Source organism: Tachyglossus aculeatus, chromosome X3, assembly GCF_015852505.1.
Source record: "Tachyglossus aculeatus isolate mTacAcu1 chromosome X3, mTacAcu1.pri, whole genome shotgun sequence".
NCBI lineage: Eukaryota > Metazoa > Chordata > Mammalia > Monotremata > Tachyglossidae > Tachyglossus > Tachyglossus aculeatus.
Window position 1 is genome coordinate 33495867 of NC_052099.1, and position 20191 is coordinate 33516057.

At 44.9% G+C, this 20191-nt stretch overlaps 1 protein-coding gene across 4 annotated transcripts in view; it reads left to right on the forward strand.

Moving 5' to 3' along the window:
• The window catches only part of GLIPR2 (GLI pathogenesis related 2), a 62997-nt gene that overhangs the window by 35688 nt on the left and 7118 nt on the right, over positions 1-20191 (forward strand). For all 4 annotated transcript variants that reach the window (XM_038770527.1, XM_038770529.1, XM_038770526.1 and 1 more), the window contains exons 3-4: positions 16544-16652; positions 18338-18441. In XM_038770527.1, the coding sequence (XP_038626455.1) occupies positions 16544-16652; positions 18338-18441 (213 nt within the window). The remainder of the gene's footprint in view (positions 1-16543; positions 16653-18337; positions 18442-20191) is intronic.

A 20191-nucleotide genomic window follows, 5' to 3' on the forward strand; every position in this document is an offset into this window, starting at 1 on the left:
TCAGTGACCTCATCTGTAAAATGGGGATGAAGACCGTGAGCCCCACGTGGGACAACCTGATCACCTTGTAACCTTCCCAGCGCTTAGAGCAGTGCTTTGCACATGGTAAGCGCTTAATAAATGCCATTATTATTATTATTATTATTATTATTAAGAGGAAATGAGGATTTAGTCAGGGAAGGCTTCTTGGAGGAGTTGTGCTTTTAGTAAGGTTTTGAAGGTGGAGAGAGCGATTATCTGCCAGACATGAAGAGGGAGGGCATCAGAAGCAGCATGCCTCAGTGGAAAGAGCCCGGGCTTTGGAGTCGGAGGTCATGGGTTCAAATCCCGGCTCCGCCACTTGTCAGCTGTGTGACTTTGGGCAAGTCACTTAACTTCTCTGGGCCTCAGTGACCTCATCTGTAAAATGGGGATTAAGACTGAGCCCCGCGCGGGACAACCTGATCAGCATCATCATCAATCGCATTTATTGAGCGCTTACTGTGTGCAGAGCACTGTACTAAGCGCTTGGGAAGTACAAGTTGGCAACACATAGAGACAGTCCCTACCCAACAGTGGGCTCACAGTCTAAAAGGGGGAGACAGAGAACATAACCAAACATACTAACAAAATAAAATAAATAGAATAGATAATGTCACCTTGTATCCTCCCCTGCACTTAGAACAGTGCTTTGCACATAGTAAGCGCTTAATAAATGCTATCATTATTATTATTATTTGAACGTTTTAAAGCCGATGGTAAATAATAATAATAATAATAATTGGCATTTGTTAAGCGCTTACTATGTGCAAAGCACTGTTCTAAGCACTGGGGAGGATACAGGGTGATCAGGTTGTCCCGCGTGGGGCTCACAGTCTTCGTCCCCATTTTACAGATGAGGTCCAACCCAATTGGCTTGTATCCAGAGCTTAGTCAGTGCTTGGCACAATAATAATAATAATAATGATAGCATTTATTAAGCACTTACTATGTGCAAAGCACTGCTCTAAGCGCTGGGAAGGTTACAAGGTGATCAGGTTGTCCCACGGGGCGGGGCTCACGGTCTTAATCCCCGTTTTACAGATGAGATAACTGAGGCACAGAGAATGACTGGCCCAGTCACACAGCTGGCAATTGGCAGAGTAGGGATTTAAGCGCTTAACAAATGCTATTTGTTTCCAGCGCTCTGCACACAGAAAGGGCTCAATCAATATGATTGAATGAATAATCAATCAATCAATCGTATTTATTGAGCGCTTACTATGTGCAAAGCACTGTTCTAAGCACTGGGGAGGTTACAAGGAGATCAGGTTGTCCCACAGGGGGCTCACAGTCTTAATCCCCATTTTACAGATGAGGGAACTGAGGCCCAGAGAAGTGAAGTGACTTGCCCAAAGTCACACAGCTGACAAGTGGAAGAGCTGGGATTCGAACCCATGATCCCTGACTCCAAAGCCCAGGCTCTTTCCACTGAGCCACGCTGTTTCTCTATCCCCCCCCACCGCAGCGCTTAGAAAACGCCATCATTATTATTATTATTATTATTATTATTATTATTATTATTATTATTATTATTATTATTATTATAGAGCACGGGCCTGGGAGTAAGAAGGTTATGGGTTCTAATCCCGGCTCCTCCACTTGTCTGCTGTGTGACCTTGGGCAAGTCACTTCACTTCTCTAGGCCTCAGTTCCCTCATCTGTAAAATGGGGATTGAGACTGTGAGTCCCATGCAGGACAGAGACTGTGTCCAACCCAATTGGCTTGTATCCAGAGCTTAGTCAGTGCTTGGCACAATAATAATAATAATAATAATAATAATAGCATTTATTAAGCGCTTACTATGTGCAAAGCACTGCTCTAAGCGCTGGGAAGGTTACAAGGTGATCAGGTTGTCTCAAAGGGCAGGGCACAATACTAGTAATAATAATAATGATAGCATTTATTAAGCGCTTACTATGTGCAAAGCACTGCTCTAAGCGCTGGGAAGGTTACAAGGTGATCAGGCTGTCCCACGGGGCGGGGCTCACAGTCTTAATCCCCATTTTACAGATGAGGTAACTGAGGCCCAGAGAATGACTGGCCCAAAGTCACACAGCTGGCAATTGGCAGAGCCGGGATTTAAGCGCTTAACAAATGCTATTTGTTTCCAGCGCTCTGCACACAGAAAAGGCTCAGTAAATATGATTGAATGAATAATCAATCAATCAATCGTATTTATTGAGCGCTTACTATGTGCAAAGCACTGTTCTAAGCACTGGGGAGGTTACAAGGAGATCAGGTTGTCCCACAGGGGGCTCACAGTCTTAATCCCCATTTTACAGATGAGGGAACTGAGGCCCAGAGAAGTGAAGTGACTTGCCCAAAGTCACACAGCTGACAAGTGGAAGAGCTGGGATTCGAACCCATGATCCCTGACTCCAAAGCCCAGGCTCTTTCCACTGAGCCACGCTGTTTCTCTATCCCCCCCCACCGCAGCGCTTAGAAAACGCCATCATTATTATTATTATTATTATTATTATTATTATTATTATTATTATTATAGAGCACGGGCCTGGGAGTAAGAAGGTTATGGGTTCTAATCCCGGCTCCTCCACTTGTCTGCTGTGTGACCTTGGGCAAGTCACTTCACTTCTCTAGGCCTCAGTTCCCTCATCTGTAAAATGGGGATTGAGACTGTGAGTCCCATGCAGGACAGAGACTGTGTCCAACCCAATTGGCTTGTATCCAGAGCTTAGTCAGTGCTTGGCACAATAATAATAATAATAATAATAATAATAGCATTTATTAAGCGCTTACTATGTGCAAAGCACTGCTCTAAGCGCTGGGAAGGTTACAAGGTGATCAGGTTGTCTCAAAGGGCAGGGCACAATACTAGTAATAATAATAATGATAGCATTTATTAAGCGCTTACTATGTGCAAAGCACTGCTCTAAGCGCTGGGAAGGTTACAAGGTGATCAGGCTGTCCCACGGGGCGGGGCTCTCAGTCTTAATCCCCATTTTACAGATGAGATAACTGAGGCCCAGAGAATGACTGGCCCAAAGTCACACAGCTGGCAATTGGCAGAGCCGGGATTTAAGCGCTTAACAAATGCTATTTGTTTCCAGCGCTCTGCACACAGAAAAGTCTCAGTAAATATGATTGAATGAATAATCAATCAATCAATCATATTTATTGAGCGCTTACTATGTGCAAAGCACTGTTCTAAGCACTGGGGAGGTTACAAGGAGATCAGGTTGTCCCACAGGGGGCTCACAGTCTTAATCCCCATTTTACAGATGAGGGAACTGAGGCCCAGAGAAGTGAAGTGACTTGCCCAAAGTCACACAGCTGACAAGTGGAAGAGCTGGGATTCGAACCCATGATCCCTGACTCCAAAGCCCAGGCTCTTTCCACTGAGCCACGCTGTTTCTCTATCCCCCCCCACCGCAGCGCTTAGAAAACGCCATCATTATTATTATTATTATTATTATTATTATTATTATTATTATTATTATTATTATTATTATTATTATTATAGAGCACGGGCCTGGGAGTAAGAAGGTTATGGGTTCTAATCCCGGCTCCTCCACTTGTCTGCTGTGTGACCTTGGGCAAGTCACTTCACTTCTCTAGGCCTCAGTTCCCTCATCTGTAAAATGGGGATTGAGACTGTGAGTCCCATGCAGGACAGAGACTGTGTCCAACCCAATTGGCTTGTATCCAGAGCTTAGTCAGTGCTTGGCACAATAATAATAATAATAATAATAATAATAGCATTTATTAAGCGCTTACTATGTGCAAAGCACTGCTCTAAGCGCTGGGAAGGTTACAAGGTGATCAGGTTGTCTCAAAGGGCAGGGCACAATACTAGTAATAATAATAATGATAGCATTTATTAAGCGCTTACTATGTGCAAAGCACTGCTCTAAGCGCTGGGAAGGTTACAAGGTGATCAGGCTGTCCCACGGGGCGGGGCTCTCAGTCTTAATCCCCATTTTACAGATGAGATAACTGAGGCCCAGAGAATGACTGGCCCAAAGTCACACAGCTGGCAATTGGCAGAGCCGGGATTTAAGCGCTTAACAAATGCTATTTGTTTCCAGCGCTCTGCACACAGAAAAGGCTCAGTAAATATGATTGAATGAATAATCAATCAATCGTATTTATTGAGCGCTTACTGTGCGCAGAGCACTGGACTAAGCGCTTGGGAAGTACAAGAGGGCAACGTATAGAGACAGTCGCTACCCAACAGGGGGTTAAAAGTCTAAAATCCCAACTTTACCACAGGCCTGCTCCGTGCCCTTGGGCAGGTCACACAACTTCTCTGTGCTTCGGTTTCCCCAGCTCCAAAATGAGGATTCAACCCCCTGTTCTCCCTCCTACTTCGACTGTGAGCCCCATGTGGGACAGGGATTGAAACTGGCCCGATTAAGTTGCTTAGAACAGCGCTTAGAACAGTGCTTGATACGTAGTAAGCGCGTAGCAAATACCGCTAAAAAAAAAATAAATGAACGCTGCCCCAAGTTGCTTTTATGTCAGAGGGATGTGGTCAAGGAGAAGCTGAAATAAGCAATAGGAAATGGCACTGAGCTGGTTAATCAGTTAATCAATCAATCAATCAATCGTATTTATTGAGTGCTTACTATGTGCAGAGCACTGTACTAAGCGCTTGGGAAGTACAAATTGGCAACACATAGAGACAGTCCCTACCCAACAGTGGGCTCACAGTCTAAAAGATCAATCAATCAATCAATGGTATTTGTTAAGTGCTTACTACATAGGCTCACAGAGAAGCAGCGTGGCTCAGTGGAAAGAGCCCGGGCTTTGGAGTCAGAGGTCAGGGGTTCGAATCCCGGCTCCGCCACAAGCCTGCTGTGTGACCTTGGGCAAGTCGCTTCACTTCTCTGAGCCTCAGTGACCTCATCTGTAAAAACGGGGATTAAGACTGTGAACCCCACCTGGGACAACTTGATCCCATTTTATCCCCCCCAGCGCTTAGAACAGTGCTTTGCACATAGTAAGCGCTTAACAAATGCCATCATTATTATTATTGTTATGTGCCAAGCACTAATTCATTCAATCGTATTTATTGAGCGCTTACTGGGTGCAGAGCACTGTACTAAGTGCTTAGCATTCATTCATTCATTCGCATTTATTGAGTGCTTACTGTGTGCAGAGCACTGTACTAAGCACTTGGGAAGTACAAGCACTGTACTAAAGGTTATCAGGTTGTCCCTCTTGGGGCTCACAATTTTAATCCCCATTTTACAGATGAGGTAACTGAGGCACAGGGAAGTTAAGCGACTTGCCCAAGGTCACACAGCAGACAAGTGTCGGAGCCGGGATTTTTTTTTTTAATGGCATTTATTAAACGCTTACTATGTGCAAGGCACTGTTCTAAGCGCTGGGGGTATGCAAGGTGATCAGGTTGTCCCACAGGGGGCTCACAGTCTTCATCCCCATTTTCCAGATGAGGGAACTGAGGCCCAGAGAAGTTAAGGGACTTGCCCAAAGTCCCACAGCTGACGAGTGGCAGAGCCAGGATTCGAACCCATGACCTCTGGCTCCAAAGTCCGGGCTCTTTCCACCGAGCCACACTGCTTCTCTGCGCTGGGGGGGAAGCCATATCCACGTGGACCCACTTCCACATCCACAGAGCTCATTTTGTACACTGTACGGCGCGAGAGAAGCAGCGTGGATCAGCGGAAAGAACCCAGGCTTGGGAGCCAGAGGTTGTGGGTTCTAATCCTGGCTCCGCCGCTTGTCAGCTGTGTGACGTTGGGCAAGTCACTTCACTTCTCTGTGCCTCAGCTGCCTCATCTGTAAAATGGGGATTAAGACTGTGAGCCCCACGTGGGACAACCTGATCCCCTTGTATCCCCCCCAGCGCTTAGAACGGCGCTTCGCACATAGTAAGCGCTTAACAAATGCCATCATCATTATTATTATTATTATTACTGAGTACTTGGGGAAGTACACTACGGCAGAATTAGCAGACGTGTTCCCTGCGCTTAACGAGCTTACAGTCTAGAAGACAGAGTGGATGTCGAAAAAGAAGATCCGCATCTAATTTTCGTAACCAATCAATCAATCGTATTTATTGAGCGCTTACTGTGTGCAGAGCACTGTACTAAGCGCTTGGGAAGTCCAAGTTGGCAACATATAGAGACGGTCCCTACCCAACAGTGGGCTCACGGTCTAAAAAGAAGCAAGAGAAGCCTGAGTGGAGGGAACCCAGGACGGCATTGGGAAGCAGCGTGGCTTTCCAAGTGAAAACTTAGCTCTATTACTATTACTCTATTCATTTATTTATTTTACTTGTACATATCTATTCTATTTATTTTATTTTGTTAATGTATTTTGTTTTGTTCTCTGTCTCCCCCCCTTCTAGACTGTGAGCCCACTGTTGGGTAGGGACTGTCTCTATACGTTGCCAACTTGGACTTCCCAAGCGCTTAGTATAGTGCTCTGCACACAGTAAGCGCTCAATAAATATGATTGATTGATTGATTGGAAAGAGCTCGGGATCGGGAGTCAGAGGTCATGGGTTCTAATCCCAACTCCACCGCTTGTCGCCGGTGTGCAAGTCACTTCACTTCTCTGGGCCTCCGTTCCCTCATCTGGAAAATGGGGAATAAGATTGTGAGCCCCACGTGGGACAACCTTCTATCCCCCCCAGCGCTTAGAACAGTGCTTGCACATAGTAAGCACTTAACAAATACCATTATTATCATTATTATTATTATTACCCTCCACCAAACTCAAACCCATGTTGGGGTGCTTACTTTCGGAGCGCTCAGGGGCTGTGGAGAAAAGCCCCAATGGAAAACTAAAGTGCTGTCCCATTCATTCATTCAATTGTATTTATTGAGCGCTTACTATGTGCAATAATAATAATAATAATAATAATAATGGCATTTATTAAGCGCGCTTACTATGTGCAAAGCACTGTTCTAAGCGCTGGGGGTATATAAGGTGATCAGGTTGTCCCACAGGGTGCTCCCAGTCTTAATCCCCATTTTCCAGATGAGGTAACTGAGGCCCAGAGAAGTGAAGTGACTTGCCCAAAGTCACACAGCTGACGGTTGGCAGAGCTGGGATTTGAACCCATGACCTCTGACTCCAAAGCCCGGGCCCTTTGCACTGAGCCACGCTGCTTCCCGGCTCCGCAGCTTGTCAGCTGGGTGACTTTGGGCAAGTCACTTCGCTTCTCTGGGCCTCAGTTCCCTCATCTGGAAAATGGGGATTAAAACTGTGAGCCCCCCGTGGGACAACCTGATCACCTTGTAACCTCCCCAGCGCTTAGAACAGGGCTTTGCTCATAGTAAGCGCTTAACAAATACCATTATTATTATTATTATTATTATTATTATTATCATTATTACTGTAGTAAGAGACTACTACTGTACTGTAGTACTGTAATGCACTGTAGTAAGCGCTTGCGAGAGTCCAGTGTAACAACAGACACATTCCGGCCCACGATGAGCTCACAGGCTAGAGGGGGAGACAGGCATTAATATACATTAAGTAAAGAAATAAATAAATCCAGAAACGTCCTGGGGAAGCAGCATCTCTGAGGGGGACCGGAGTCAATTTGAAATCAATGGGAAAAGTGCCACGTGATAATAATAATAATAATGGCATTTGTTAAGCGCTTACTATGTGCAAAGCACTGTTCTAAGTGCTGGGGGGAATACAAAATGATCAGGTTGTCCCCCGTGGAGCTCACAGTCTTAATCCCCATTTTTCTTTGCTGGCTGGGCCCCAGTTCCTTATCCCTGTGCTCAGTACAGTGTCTGGAATATAGTAAGTGCTTAAACAAATATTTTAAAAAAAAATCTGAAAATGAGATAGTGGAAAGAGGGCGTCCTTTTTTGTTATGGTATTTGTTATGGTTGTTATTACTATAACAAACATATTATAACATATTATAACATATAACATAGAAGCAGCGTGGCTCAGTGGAAAGAGCACGGGCTTTGGAGTCAGAGGTCATGGGTTCGAATCCCAGCTCCGCCACATGTCTGCTGTGTGACGTTGGGCAAGTCTCCCCCCCATCTTACCTCCTTCCCTTCCCCACAGCACCTGTATATGTTTGTACATATTTATTACTCTATTTATTTTACTTGTACATATCTATTCTATTTATTTTATTTTGTTAGTATGTTTGGTTTTGTTCTCTGTCTCCCCCTTATAGCCCACTGTTGGGTAGGGACTGTCTCTAGATGTTGCCAACTTGTACTTCCCAAGCGCTTAGTACAGTGCTCTGCACAGAGTAAGCACTCAATAAATACAATTGATGATGATGACAACTTCTCTGAGCTTCAGTTAACTCATCTGTAGAATGGGGACTGACTGTGAGCCCCAAGTGGGGCAGCCTGATCACATTGTACCCCCCCAGCACTTAGAACAGTGCATTGCACATAGTAAGCGCTTAACAAATGCCATTATTATTATTATAACATATTATAACAAACATGTTATATTATTATAACAAATTATAATAATATCATTATATTATTTTGTTATGGCACTCACTATGTGTCCTAAGTGTAGCTGCAAATCAGGCTGGACACAGTCCAGAGCCCAAATAGGGCTCACAATTTTAATCCCTAATTTACAGATGAAGGAACTGAGGCCCAGAGCGGCTAAGTGACTTGCCCAAGGTCACACCTAAGCCCGTGCTCTATCCATTAGGCCACACTGCTTCTCCAGCCCCGTCCTCTCCTAGCCAATCTTCCCAAGGTCAGAGCCAGCCTCCTTTTGTGGGGAGGGGAGAGGGTGCGTGTCTGTCAATCAATCAATCAATCAATCAATCGTATTTATTGAGCGCTTACCGTGTGCAGAGCACCGTATCGAGCGCTTGGGAGAGTCAAATGCAATCAATCAATCGATCAGTCGTATTTATTGAGCGCTTACTGTGTGCAGAGCACTGGACTAAGCGCTTGGAAAGTACAAGTTGGCAACATCTAGAGCTGGTTCCTCCCCAACAACGGGCTCCCAGTCTAGAAGGGGGAGACAGAGGGCAATTCATTCATTCATTCAATCGTATTTATTGAGCGCTTGCTGTGTGCAGAGCACTGTACTAAGCGTTTGGGAAGTCCAAGTTGGCCACATATAGAGACAGTCCCTACCCAACAGTGGGCTCACAGTCTAAAAGGGGGAGACAGAGAACAAAACCAAACATACTAACAAAATAAAATAAATTGAATAGATATGTACAAATAAAATAAATAAATAAATGGAGTAATAAATATGTACAAACATATATCCATATATACAGGTGCTGTGGAGAAGGGAAGAAGGTAAGATGGGGGGATGGAGAGGGGGATGAAGGGGAGAGAGTACAGTGCTCTGCACATAGTAAGCGCTCAATAAATATGATTGATGATGATGATGATGAGAGGAAGGAAGGGGCTCAGTCTGGGAAGGCCTCCTGGAGGAGGTGAGCTCTCAATAGGGCCTTGAATGTAACAATATAACAGACTTGTTCCCTGCCCACCACAGGCTTACCGTCTAGAGGGGGAGATAGATATTAATATTAAGAAATTCTGGATATGTACAAAAAAGGACAGTCTAGAGGGGTCCTGGCCTCATCCCGCTGAGCTCTTGGAGTTTATGGAAGAGGAAGGTTTTTGCTGGGGAAAAGCCACGTGGGCTTGGGCGGACGGCATTGTCTTCCAATTTCCAGAGAGGCCCTCCGTCTTCCCCTCGGCCGCCTCCGCTGTAGGACTTCTGGCTGTTTAAGCATCCCCGGTGTCACAGGCCTGGATTCGAGCCCAGCCGGTTGCCGCGGAGATGATCCTCCCTCACCAAAACAGAGTTAAGGTCTCAGGAGGCAAAGGGCAGGAGGGGTTTCCTGTGAGTCACAAAACCCCAGAGACCAGAGATGGGTTGGGTGAGAAATGGTGAAATACGAAGTTGAGTGGAAAGTGGAGATGGACTTAGTTATTTCCCCTTATTCTCTGCTCCCGCTGGGGCAGCAGATCAATCAATCAATCAATCGTATTTATTGAGCGCTTACTGTGTGTGAAGCACCGTTATAATCATAACAAACATAACAAATACCATAACAAAAAAGGACGCCCTCTTTACACTGTCTCATTTTCAGATTTTTTTTTTTAAATACTATTTGTTTAAGCAGATGAGTTAGGGAGGACGGGACTTTTCCGCAATCCGCCCCAGGACTGCGGGAGAATCCGGAGGGCTTTTCCGAAAGGAGGGGGAGGTTCCCCGCTCAGGAATCTTAGGCCCACGATAGATTGGATTGAAGGAATACTATTCTATTGATTTTATTTTGTTAATAAGTTTTGTTCGGCTGTCCGTCTCCCCCTTCTAGACTGCGAGCCCGCTGTTGGGTCGGGACTGTCTCTAGATGTTGCCGACTTGGACTTCCCAAGCGCTTAGTACAGTGCTCTGCACACAGTAAGCGCTCAATAAATACGATTGAATGAACTGTACTTCCCAAGTGCTTAGTACAGTGCTCTGCACACCGTAAGCGCTCAACAAATACCATTGAATGAATGAATGAAAAACACAGAGCAACATCTGCCCTCTCCTTCCTCCTTCCCTGCTTCTCCCCCCTTCTTCTCTCTCTCCCAATGAGGAAAGTTTGAGCACAGTGAAAGGAAGAGGATCTTTGTAATTTTCGCTAAAGATATTTGTAAAGCGCTTACTATGTGCCAGTCACTGTGGGTTGGACACCCTCCCTGCCCACAAAGGGCTCTCAGTCTAAATCAGAAGGAGGAGGATTTAATTCCCATTTTTCAGATGAGGTAACTGAGGCACAGAGCAGTCAAGTGACTTGTCCAAGGTTACCTAGTAGCCAAGTGGCGGAGGTAGGATTAGAACTCAGGTCCTCTGATTCCCAAGCCCGGGCTCTTTCTACCGAGCAACGCTCCTTCAAAAAATTCCAGAAATTATGAGCAAACTTACATCAGTACTGACATCCAGGAACGTCTGGCTATTTCTTCTACTTCCCAAATAGTCATTATAAAGCAGCGTGGATAGAGCCTGGCCTTGGGAGCCAGCAGGACCTGAGTTCTAATCCCCCACTGCTCTGCTGTGTGACCTTGGGTGAGTCACTTCGCTTCTCTGGGCCTCAGTTCCCTCATCTGTAAAACGGGGATTAAGACTGCGAATCCCATGAGGGACAGAGACTGTGTCCAAACCGATTTGCTTGTCCCTCCCAGGGCGTAGTAGAGTGCCTGGCGCATAGTAAGCGCTTAATAAATACCACAGTCATTATTAATAATGTCCCGATGAGGAGTGCTCTCTATGTTTCTATTTTTCCTGCAGGAATGGTTGTGGTGATCCCTTTGCCAGGAAAATGGGCCCAATGTCAGTCAGTCAGTCAGTCGTATTTATTGAGCGCTTACTGTGTGCAGAGCACTGTACTAAGTGCTCGGGAGAGCATGACATCACAATATAACAGGTACATTCCCTGCTCACAACGAGCTTAAAGTCTAGAGGGGGAGGCAGACTTTAATATAGATTACAGATAAGGACATAATAATAATGGCATTTATTAAGCGCTTACTATGTGCAAAGCACTGTTCTAAGCGCTGGGGAGGTTACAAGGTGATCAGGTTGTCCCACAGGGGGCTCACAGTCCTAACCCCCATTTCACAGATGAGGTAACTGAGGCACAGAGAAGCTAAGTGACTTGCCCAGAGTCACCCAGCTGACAATTGGCCGAGCCGAGACTCGAACCCATGACCTCTGACTCCAAAGCCCAGGCTCTTTCCCACTGAGCCACGCTGCTTCTCTCTACTGTGCGAACTTGGGCAAGTCACTTTTCGGGGCCTCAGTAACCTCGTCTGTAAAACGGGGATGGAGACTGTGAGCCCCACATGGGACAGGGCCTGTGTCTAACCTGATTTGCTTGGATCTGCTCCAGGGCTCAGTACAGTGCCTGGCACATAGTGAGCGCTTAACAAATACCAGAATAATAATAATGGCATTGATTAAGTGCTTACTATGTGCAAAGCACTGTTCTAAGCGCTGGGAAGGTGACAAGGTGATCAGGTTGTCCCGCCGTCTTAATCCACATTTTACAGATGAGGTAACTGAGGCCCAGAGAAGTGAAGCAACTTGCCCAAAGTCACACAGCTGACGCTTGGCGGAGCCGGGATTTGAACCCATGACCTCTGACTCCAAAGCCCGGGCTCTTTCCACTGAGCCACGCTATTATTACCATTCATTATTATCATTATCATTATCATTTATTAAGCACTTAGTCCAGTGCTCTGCACACAGTAAGCGCTCAATAAATACGATTGATTGATTGATTCCCCTCACAAGTTTTCTGCCCAGCTGTGGCTGTCTATTATAAACTACTTATATCAATATCTGCCTCCCCCTCTGGACTGTTAAGCGCTCAATAAATACGATTGATTGATTGATTGATTGATTGATTATAAGCTCTTCATGAGCAAGGGACTCTATCTGTTAACTCTGTTATATTGTACTCTCGCAAGTGCTTATTACAGTGTTCTGGACATAGTAAGTGCTCAATAAATGCCATTGATTAATTTACTGATTGATTGATCAGTTCATTTCAAGTTCCGGAAAGGACACGGAGGCCATAAGAGGAGGAGGAGAAGGAGGAGGAGGAGGAGGAAGCAGAGCCCTAGCTAGGTTGGAGAAGGGCCCCATTAACAACAGTAATAGTAATAATAATAATAATAATAATAATAATTGTTTTTTGTTAAGCACTCTGTGCTAGGCACTGTACTAAGCGCTGGGGTAGATATAAGATAATCAGGATCAGGATAATCAAGGGGGCCCGGTGGGGTCAAGGATTTTAGGGTAGGGGTCACCAAAGGTTCGGGATCAGTCAATCAATCAATCGTATTTATTGAGCGCTTACTGTGTGCAGAGCACTGTACTAATCAATCAATCAATCGTATTGATTGAGCGCTTACTGTGTGCAGAGCACTGTACTAAAAGCGCTTGGGAAGTCCAAGTTGGCAACATATAGAGACGGTCCCTACCGAACAGTGGGCTCACAGTCTAGAAGGGGGAGACAGAGAACAAAACCAAACATACTAACAAAATAAAATAAATAGAATAGATATGTACAAGTAAAATAAATAAATAAATAGAGTAATAAATATGTACAAACATATATACATATATACAGGATGCAATTGGAAGAAGCAGCGTGGTTTAGTGGAAAGAGCCCAGGCCTGGGGGTCAGAGGACCCGGGTCTGTCACTGCCCTGCTGTGTGACCTTGGGCAAGTCACTTCACTTCTCTGGGCCTCAGTTTCCTCAACTGTCAAATGAAAATTCAATACCTGTTCTCCCTCCTTCTTAGACTGCGCGTCCCTTGAGGGACGGACGGCACTCTGTCCGGCCTGGTTGATTTGTACCTACCCCGTACTCATTCATTCATTCATTCAACCGTATTTATTGAGCGCTTACTGTGTGCAGAGCACTGTACTAAGCGCTTGGGAAGTCCAAGTTGGCAGCATATACTCACTCACTCAATCGTATTTATTGAGCGCTTACTGTGTGCAGAGCACTGTACTAAGCGCTTGGGAAGTACAAATTGGCAACATATAGAGCTGGTTCCTCCCCAACAATGGGCTCCCAGTCTAGAAGGGGGAGACGGACAGCAATTCATTCATTCACTCAATCGTATTTATTGAGCGCTTACTGTGTGCAGAGCACTGTACTAAGCGCTTGGGAAGTGCAAGTTGGCAACATCTAGAGCTGGTTCCTCCCCAACAACGGGCTCCCGGTCTAGAAGGGCGAGACAGACAACAATTCATTCATTCATTCGTATCTGTTGAGCGCTTGCTGTGTGCAGAGCACTGGACTAAGCGCTTGGGAAGTCCAAGTTGGCAACGGTCCCTACCCAACAGTGGGTTCACAGTCCAGACAGCACAGTGCTTGACACATAGTAAGAACTTAGTAAGTACAATTTTAAAAGAAAAAAGTGGATGGGGTAAGACTTCCCAAGAGCCCTGGGGTGGGTGTAGCTGAAGACCCTGTTGACATTTTCTTTTTGAGTCAGAGTTCCAGAAGCGATCCCTGGTTTCTGCCCTTTGTTCTCCCCCTTAACTGGAGGGGCTGCAAGGGAAGCAAAATGCCCTTTAGTCTACCCTACAAGCCCGAAATTTCAGTCAGGGCACTCTGGGAGGTGGGAATCATCATCATCATCATCAATCGTATTTATTGAGCGCTTACTACGTGCAGAGCACTGTACTAAGCACTTGGGAGGTACAAATTGGCAACATATAGAGACAGTCCCTACCCAACAGTGGGCTCACGGTCTAAATGAAGAAGAGGAAACCTTGCCTTGACCCCAATCCAGGTCAGAAATCGGTTTGAGATGTTGCGGGGGAAATGACGGGGTTGAGGACCCTCGCCTGAAACCCACTGGTCCTTGGCACGCCTTATAATAACGGCATTTACTATGTGCAAAGCACTGTTCTAAGCGCTGGGGAGGTTACAGGGTGATCAGGTTGTCCCCCGTGGGGCTCACCGTCTTCATCCCCATTTTACAGATGAGGAAACTGAGGCCCAGAGAAGTGACGTGACTTGCCCAAAGTCACGCAGCTGACAACTGGCAGAGCCGGGATTTGAACCTGTCTCTGCTGGGCATCTGAGGTGCCCATCTCCGCGGTGTAGTAAATGCCATTATTATTATTATTATTATTATTATTCCGTTGCCTCGTCTTCTCCCAAGCGCATAGTACGGCGCTCGGCACCTCGTAAGCGCTCAATAAATGTCAGTGATGGATCAGCCTGGTAGCGGCCTGGTACGGAACGGCGGAAATATTCGAAATGTTCCAACTTCTCCCCCGAGATCGAGACCCGCAGGGGAAGAGACTCAAGAAGCCCCGTTCCTGCCTCCCATTTAGCCGGTTGGGTGATCTGGGAAGATGAAGTCCATTGCCGATTTTCAAGGGAAGGAAACAAAGATTTATTTATTTTACTTGTACATATCTATTCTATTTATTTTATTTTGTTAATATGTTTTGTTTTGTTCTCTGTCTCCCCCTTCTAGACTGTGAGCCCACTGTTGGGTAGGGACTGTCTCTATTTGTTGCAACTTGTACTTCCCAAGCGCTTAGTACAGTGCTCTGCACACAGTAAGCGCTCAGTAAATACGATTGATTGATTGATTGATTGTAGCACCCGTCCACCCTGAAATGTGCACGCTTGGTAGTGATGCCCGTGGCCGCAAAGCCTCGGTGCTCCTTCCGCATCGCTCCGAGAGGAAAGAGTGGGATTTGGGCTGCCAGGAGTCCTGGAGGCCACCGGCTCCTCCGTGGATTGGGGAAGGGAGGGAGAGTATCCCGTGCTCAGACTGGTTGGATGGCCTTAAAAAATTCGTGTGTATTTCCTGATGTATATATGTTTGTACATGTATATATGTTTGTACATATTTATTACTCTATTTATTTATTTATTTATCTTACTTGTACATATCTATTCTATTCATTTTATTTTGTTAGTATGTTTGGTTTTGTTCTCTGTCTCCCCCTTTTCGACTGATGTATATATGTTTCCTGATGTATATATGTTTGTACATGTATATATGTTTGTACATATTTATTACTCTATTTTACTTGTACATATCTATTCTATTCATTTTATTTTGTTAGTATGTTTGGTTTTGTTCTCTGTCTCCCCCTTTTAGACCGCTGTATATATGTTTCCTGATGTATATATGTTTGTACATGTATATATGTTTGTACATATTTATTACTCTATTTATTTATTTTACTTGTACGTATCTATTCTATTCATTTTATTTTGTTAGTATGTTTGGTTTTGTTCTCTGTCTCCCCCTTTTAGACTGATGTATATATGTTTCCTGATGTATATATGTTTGTACATGTATATATGTTTGTACATATTTATTACTCTATTTATTTATTTATTTTACTTGTACGTATCTATTCTATTCATTTTATTTTGTTAGTATGTTTGGTTTTGTTCTCTGTCTCCCCCTTTTAGACTGATGTATATATGTTTCCTGGTGTATATATGTTTGTACATGTATATATGTTTGTACATATTTATTACTCTATTTTACTTGTACATATCTATTCTATTCATTTTATTTTGTTAGTATGTTTGGTTTTGTTCTCTGTCTCCCCCTTTTAGACTGATGTATATATGTTTCCTGATGTATACATGTTTGTACATGTATATATGTTTGTACATATTTATTACTCTATTTATTTTACTTGTACGTATCTATTCTATTCATTTTATTTTGCTAGTATGTTTGGTTTTGTTCTCTGTCTCCCCCTTTTAGACTGACGTATATATGTTTCCTGATGTATATATGTTTGTACATGTATATATGTTTGTACATATTTATTACTCTATTTATTTATTTTACTTGTACGTATCTATTCTATTCATTTTATTTTGTTAGTATGTTTGGTTTCGTTCTCTGTCTCCCCCTTTTAGACCGTGAGCCCACTGTTGGGCAGGGACCGTCTCTATATGTTGCCAATTTGTCCTTCCCAAGCGCTCAATAAACACGATGGATGATGATGATGATGACGATTTCTGTTTCCCACTAACGCTCCAACATTTCAAACGGTTTCAGCTTCCAAGCAATTCGCTGACGAGGTGTTGCGCGCCCACAACGACTACAGGCAGAAGCACGGAGTCCCTTCCTTAAAGCTCTGCAAGAAACTCAACCGGGATGCTCAACAGTGAGTCGGTCTTCTCTCGGGCCGCGCTGAGGCCTTTATTCTGCAGATGGCTGGATTTCCTAGCCTAGGGTGAATACATCTGAGGATCTGTCCCGTGCCCGTGGAAATGGTTCTCGTTGAGGAGGGTTTGCTCAGAGAGGCTTTTTGGAGTTGCTAATCCCTCCTGGGGTCCCCGTCTCTCCACCACACAAGCCGTTTAAGTGATTTTTCTTTCCTCAATCAATCAATCAATCAATCAATCGTATTTATTGAGCGCTTACTATGTGCAGAGCACTGGACTGAGCCGCTTGGGAAGTACAAATTGGCAACACATAGAGACAGTCCCTACCCAACAGTGGGCTCACAGTCTGAAAGGGGGAGACAGAGAACAAAACCAAACATACCAACAAAATAAAATAAATAGGATAGAAATGTACAAGTAAAATAAATAAATAAATAAATAGAGTAATCAATCAATCGATCAATCGTATTTATTGAGCGCTTACTATGTGCAGAGCACTGTACTAAGCGCTTGGGAAGTACAAATTGGCAACACATTGGCAACAAATTGGTTTGTTGGCAATAAATATGTGCAACCATATATACATATATACAGGTGCTGTGGGGAAGGGAAGGAGGTAAGATGGGGAGAAGGTAAGAAGGGAAGGAGGTAAGTCTTCGCCTGACTCTCCCTGGGCGTCGGGGATAATAATAATAATAATAATGACATTTATTAAGCGCTTACTCTGTGCAAAGCACTGTTCTAAGCGCTGGGGAGTTTACAAGGTGATCAGGTTGTCCCACGCGGGGCTCACGGTCTTAATCCCCCCATTTTACAGATGAGGGAACTGGGTCAGGGTCGTCGAAGGCAAAAGTTGGAAAAGAAGAGCTGATTGCCGGGGACCGTGGAGATGGTGCCGAGGGGATTTTAGGCATGGGGCGTGTGCCTCAGAGCTACGGACACAGAGGTTTAGGAGGAGCAGGGGGTGTACGGGAAACAAATGTAGGGCTCGTGGGAAGACAGGTGGGGTCAGAAGGTAAAAAGCGGCAAGCGGGTAGGACATGGAGCCGTTGAGGAAAGTTTCATAATGGGAGAGGTCAGAATCAGAATTGATTTTTCAAACTGACCGTGGGGCAGTGCGCATTTCAGAGATGTTTCGGCTGTTGTGCTGTTTCCAGTGATGGGCACAGTTTCTGTTCCCTTGGCGAGCCCTTTTTGGTAATCAATCAATCAATCAATCAATCGTATTTATTGAGCGCTTACTATGTGCAGAGCACTGTACTAAGCGCTTGGGAAGTACAAATTGGCATCACATAGAGACGGTCCCTACCCAACAGTGGGCTCACAGTCTAAAAGGGGGAGACAGAGAACAGAACCAAACATACCAACAAAATAAAATAAGTAGGATAGAAATGTACAAGTAAAATAAATAAATAAATAAATAGAGTAATAAATATGTACAAACATATATACATATATACAGGTGCTGTGGGGAAGGGAAGGAGGTAAGATGGGATGGAGAGGGACGAGGGGGAGAGGAAGGAAGGGGCTCAGTGTGCGAAGGCCTCCTGGAGGAGGTGAGCTCTCAGCAGGGCCTTGAAGGGAGGAAGAGAGCGAGCTTGGCGGAGGGGCAGAGGGATTGGGGGCATTCCAGGCCCGGGGGATGACGTGGGCCGGGGGTAAATGCTGTGGGTTTCTTGGCTAGGTATGCGGAAGCCTTGGCCAGCACAAAAGTCCTCAAACACAGTCCTGAATCCAGCAGGGGACAATACGGTGAAAACCTAGCATGGGCTTCTTATGACCAACCAGGTGAGTGGGACACACGGTGTATCTCTCTTTCTCTGTCTCTGTTTCCCCCCCACCCCCCTCTTTAATTGTGGTGTTTCTTAAGTGCTTACTATGTGCCAAGCACTGTTCTGAGCACTGGGGTAGACCAGACAGAGTCCTTGTCCCATACGGAACGGGTATTTAATTCCCAATTTACAGATTGAAAAGCTGAGGTACAACGAAGTTGCCGTGCCCAAGTTCACGCGGCAGGCAAGTGGCAAGTCTAAGTTCATTCAGTCATTCAGTCGTATTTATTGACCGCTTACTGTGTGCAGAGCACTGTACTAAGCGCTTGGGAAGTACAAATCGGCAACATTCATTCATTCAATCGTATTTACTGAGCGCTTACTGTGTGCAGAGCACTGTACTAAGCGCTTGGGAAGTACAAATTGGCAACATTCATTCATTCAATCGTATTTACTGAGCGCTTACTGTGTGCAGAGCACTGTACTAAGCACTTGGGAAGTACATATCGGCAACATTCATTCATTCAATCGTATTTATTGAGCGCTTACTGTGTGCAGAGCACTGTACTAAGCGCTTGGGAAGTACAAATCGGCAACATTCATTCATTCAATCGTATTTATTGAGCGCTTACTGTGTGCAGAGCACTGTACTAAGCGCTTGGGAAGTACAAATCGGCAACATTCATTCAATTGTATTTATTGAGCACTAACTGTGTGCAGAGCACTGTACTAAGCGCTTGGGAAGTACAAATTGGCAACATTCATTCATTCAATCGTATTTACTGAGCGCTTACTGTGTGCAGAGCACTGTACTAAGCGCTTGGGAAGTAAAAGTCGGCAACATAGAGAGACGGTCCCTATCCAACAAGGGGCTCACAGTCTGGAAAGTTATTCCAAGCTCCTCGAGGCCGGGGATCTTGTCTACTACCGATTCCATTGTATTGTCTCAAGTGCTTAGTTCTCTTCTGTGAGCCCACTGTTGGGTAGGGACCATCACTATACGTTGCCAGCTTGTACTTCCCAAGCGCTTAGTACAGTGCTCCACACACAGTAAGCGCTCAATAAATACGACTGATTGATTGGTTGATAAATACCATTGATTGATTGACGGTAAAGACAGCAGGTGGTGTGAGCCTGAGTGTTTCTATGTGACTTGGGGCGGAGGTCTCTGTGGGAGGATATGTGTGTATATATGTTTGTACATATTTATTACTCTATTTATTTATTTTATTTGTACCTATCTATTCTATTTATTTCATTTTGTTAGTATGTTTGGTTTTGTTCTCCGTCTCCCCCTTCTAGACTGTGAGCCCACTGTTGGGTAGGGACGGTCTCTATATGTTGCCAACTTGGACTTCCCAAGCGCTTAGTCCAGCGCTCTGCACACAGTAAGCACTCAATAAATACGATTGATTGATTGATTGATTGATTGATTGAGGAGTCTCAGTGACCCCCATCTCCCCAGCCCCCATCGCTGGCCTTCCCAGACTGAGCCCCTTCCTTCCTCTCCCCCTCGTCCACCTCTCCATCCCCCCCCATCTTACCTCCTTCCCTTCCCCACAGCACCTGTATATATGTATATATGGTTGTACATATTTATTACTCTATTTATTTCTTTCTTTTACTTGTACATATCTATCCTATTTATTTTATTTTGTTGGTATGTTTGGTTTTGTTCTCTGTCTCCCCCTTTTAGACTGTGAGCCCACGGTTGGGTAGGGACTGTCTCTATGTGTTGCCAATTTGTACTTCCCAAGCGCTTAGTC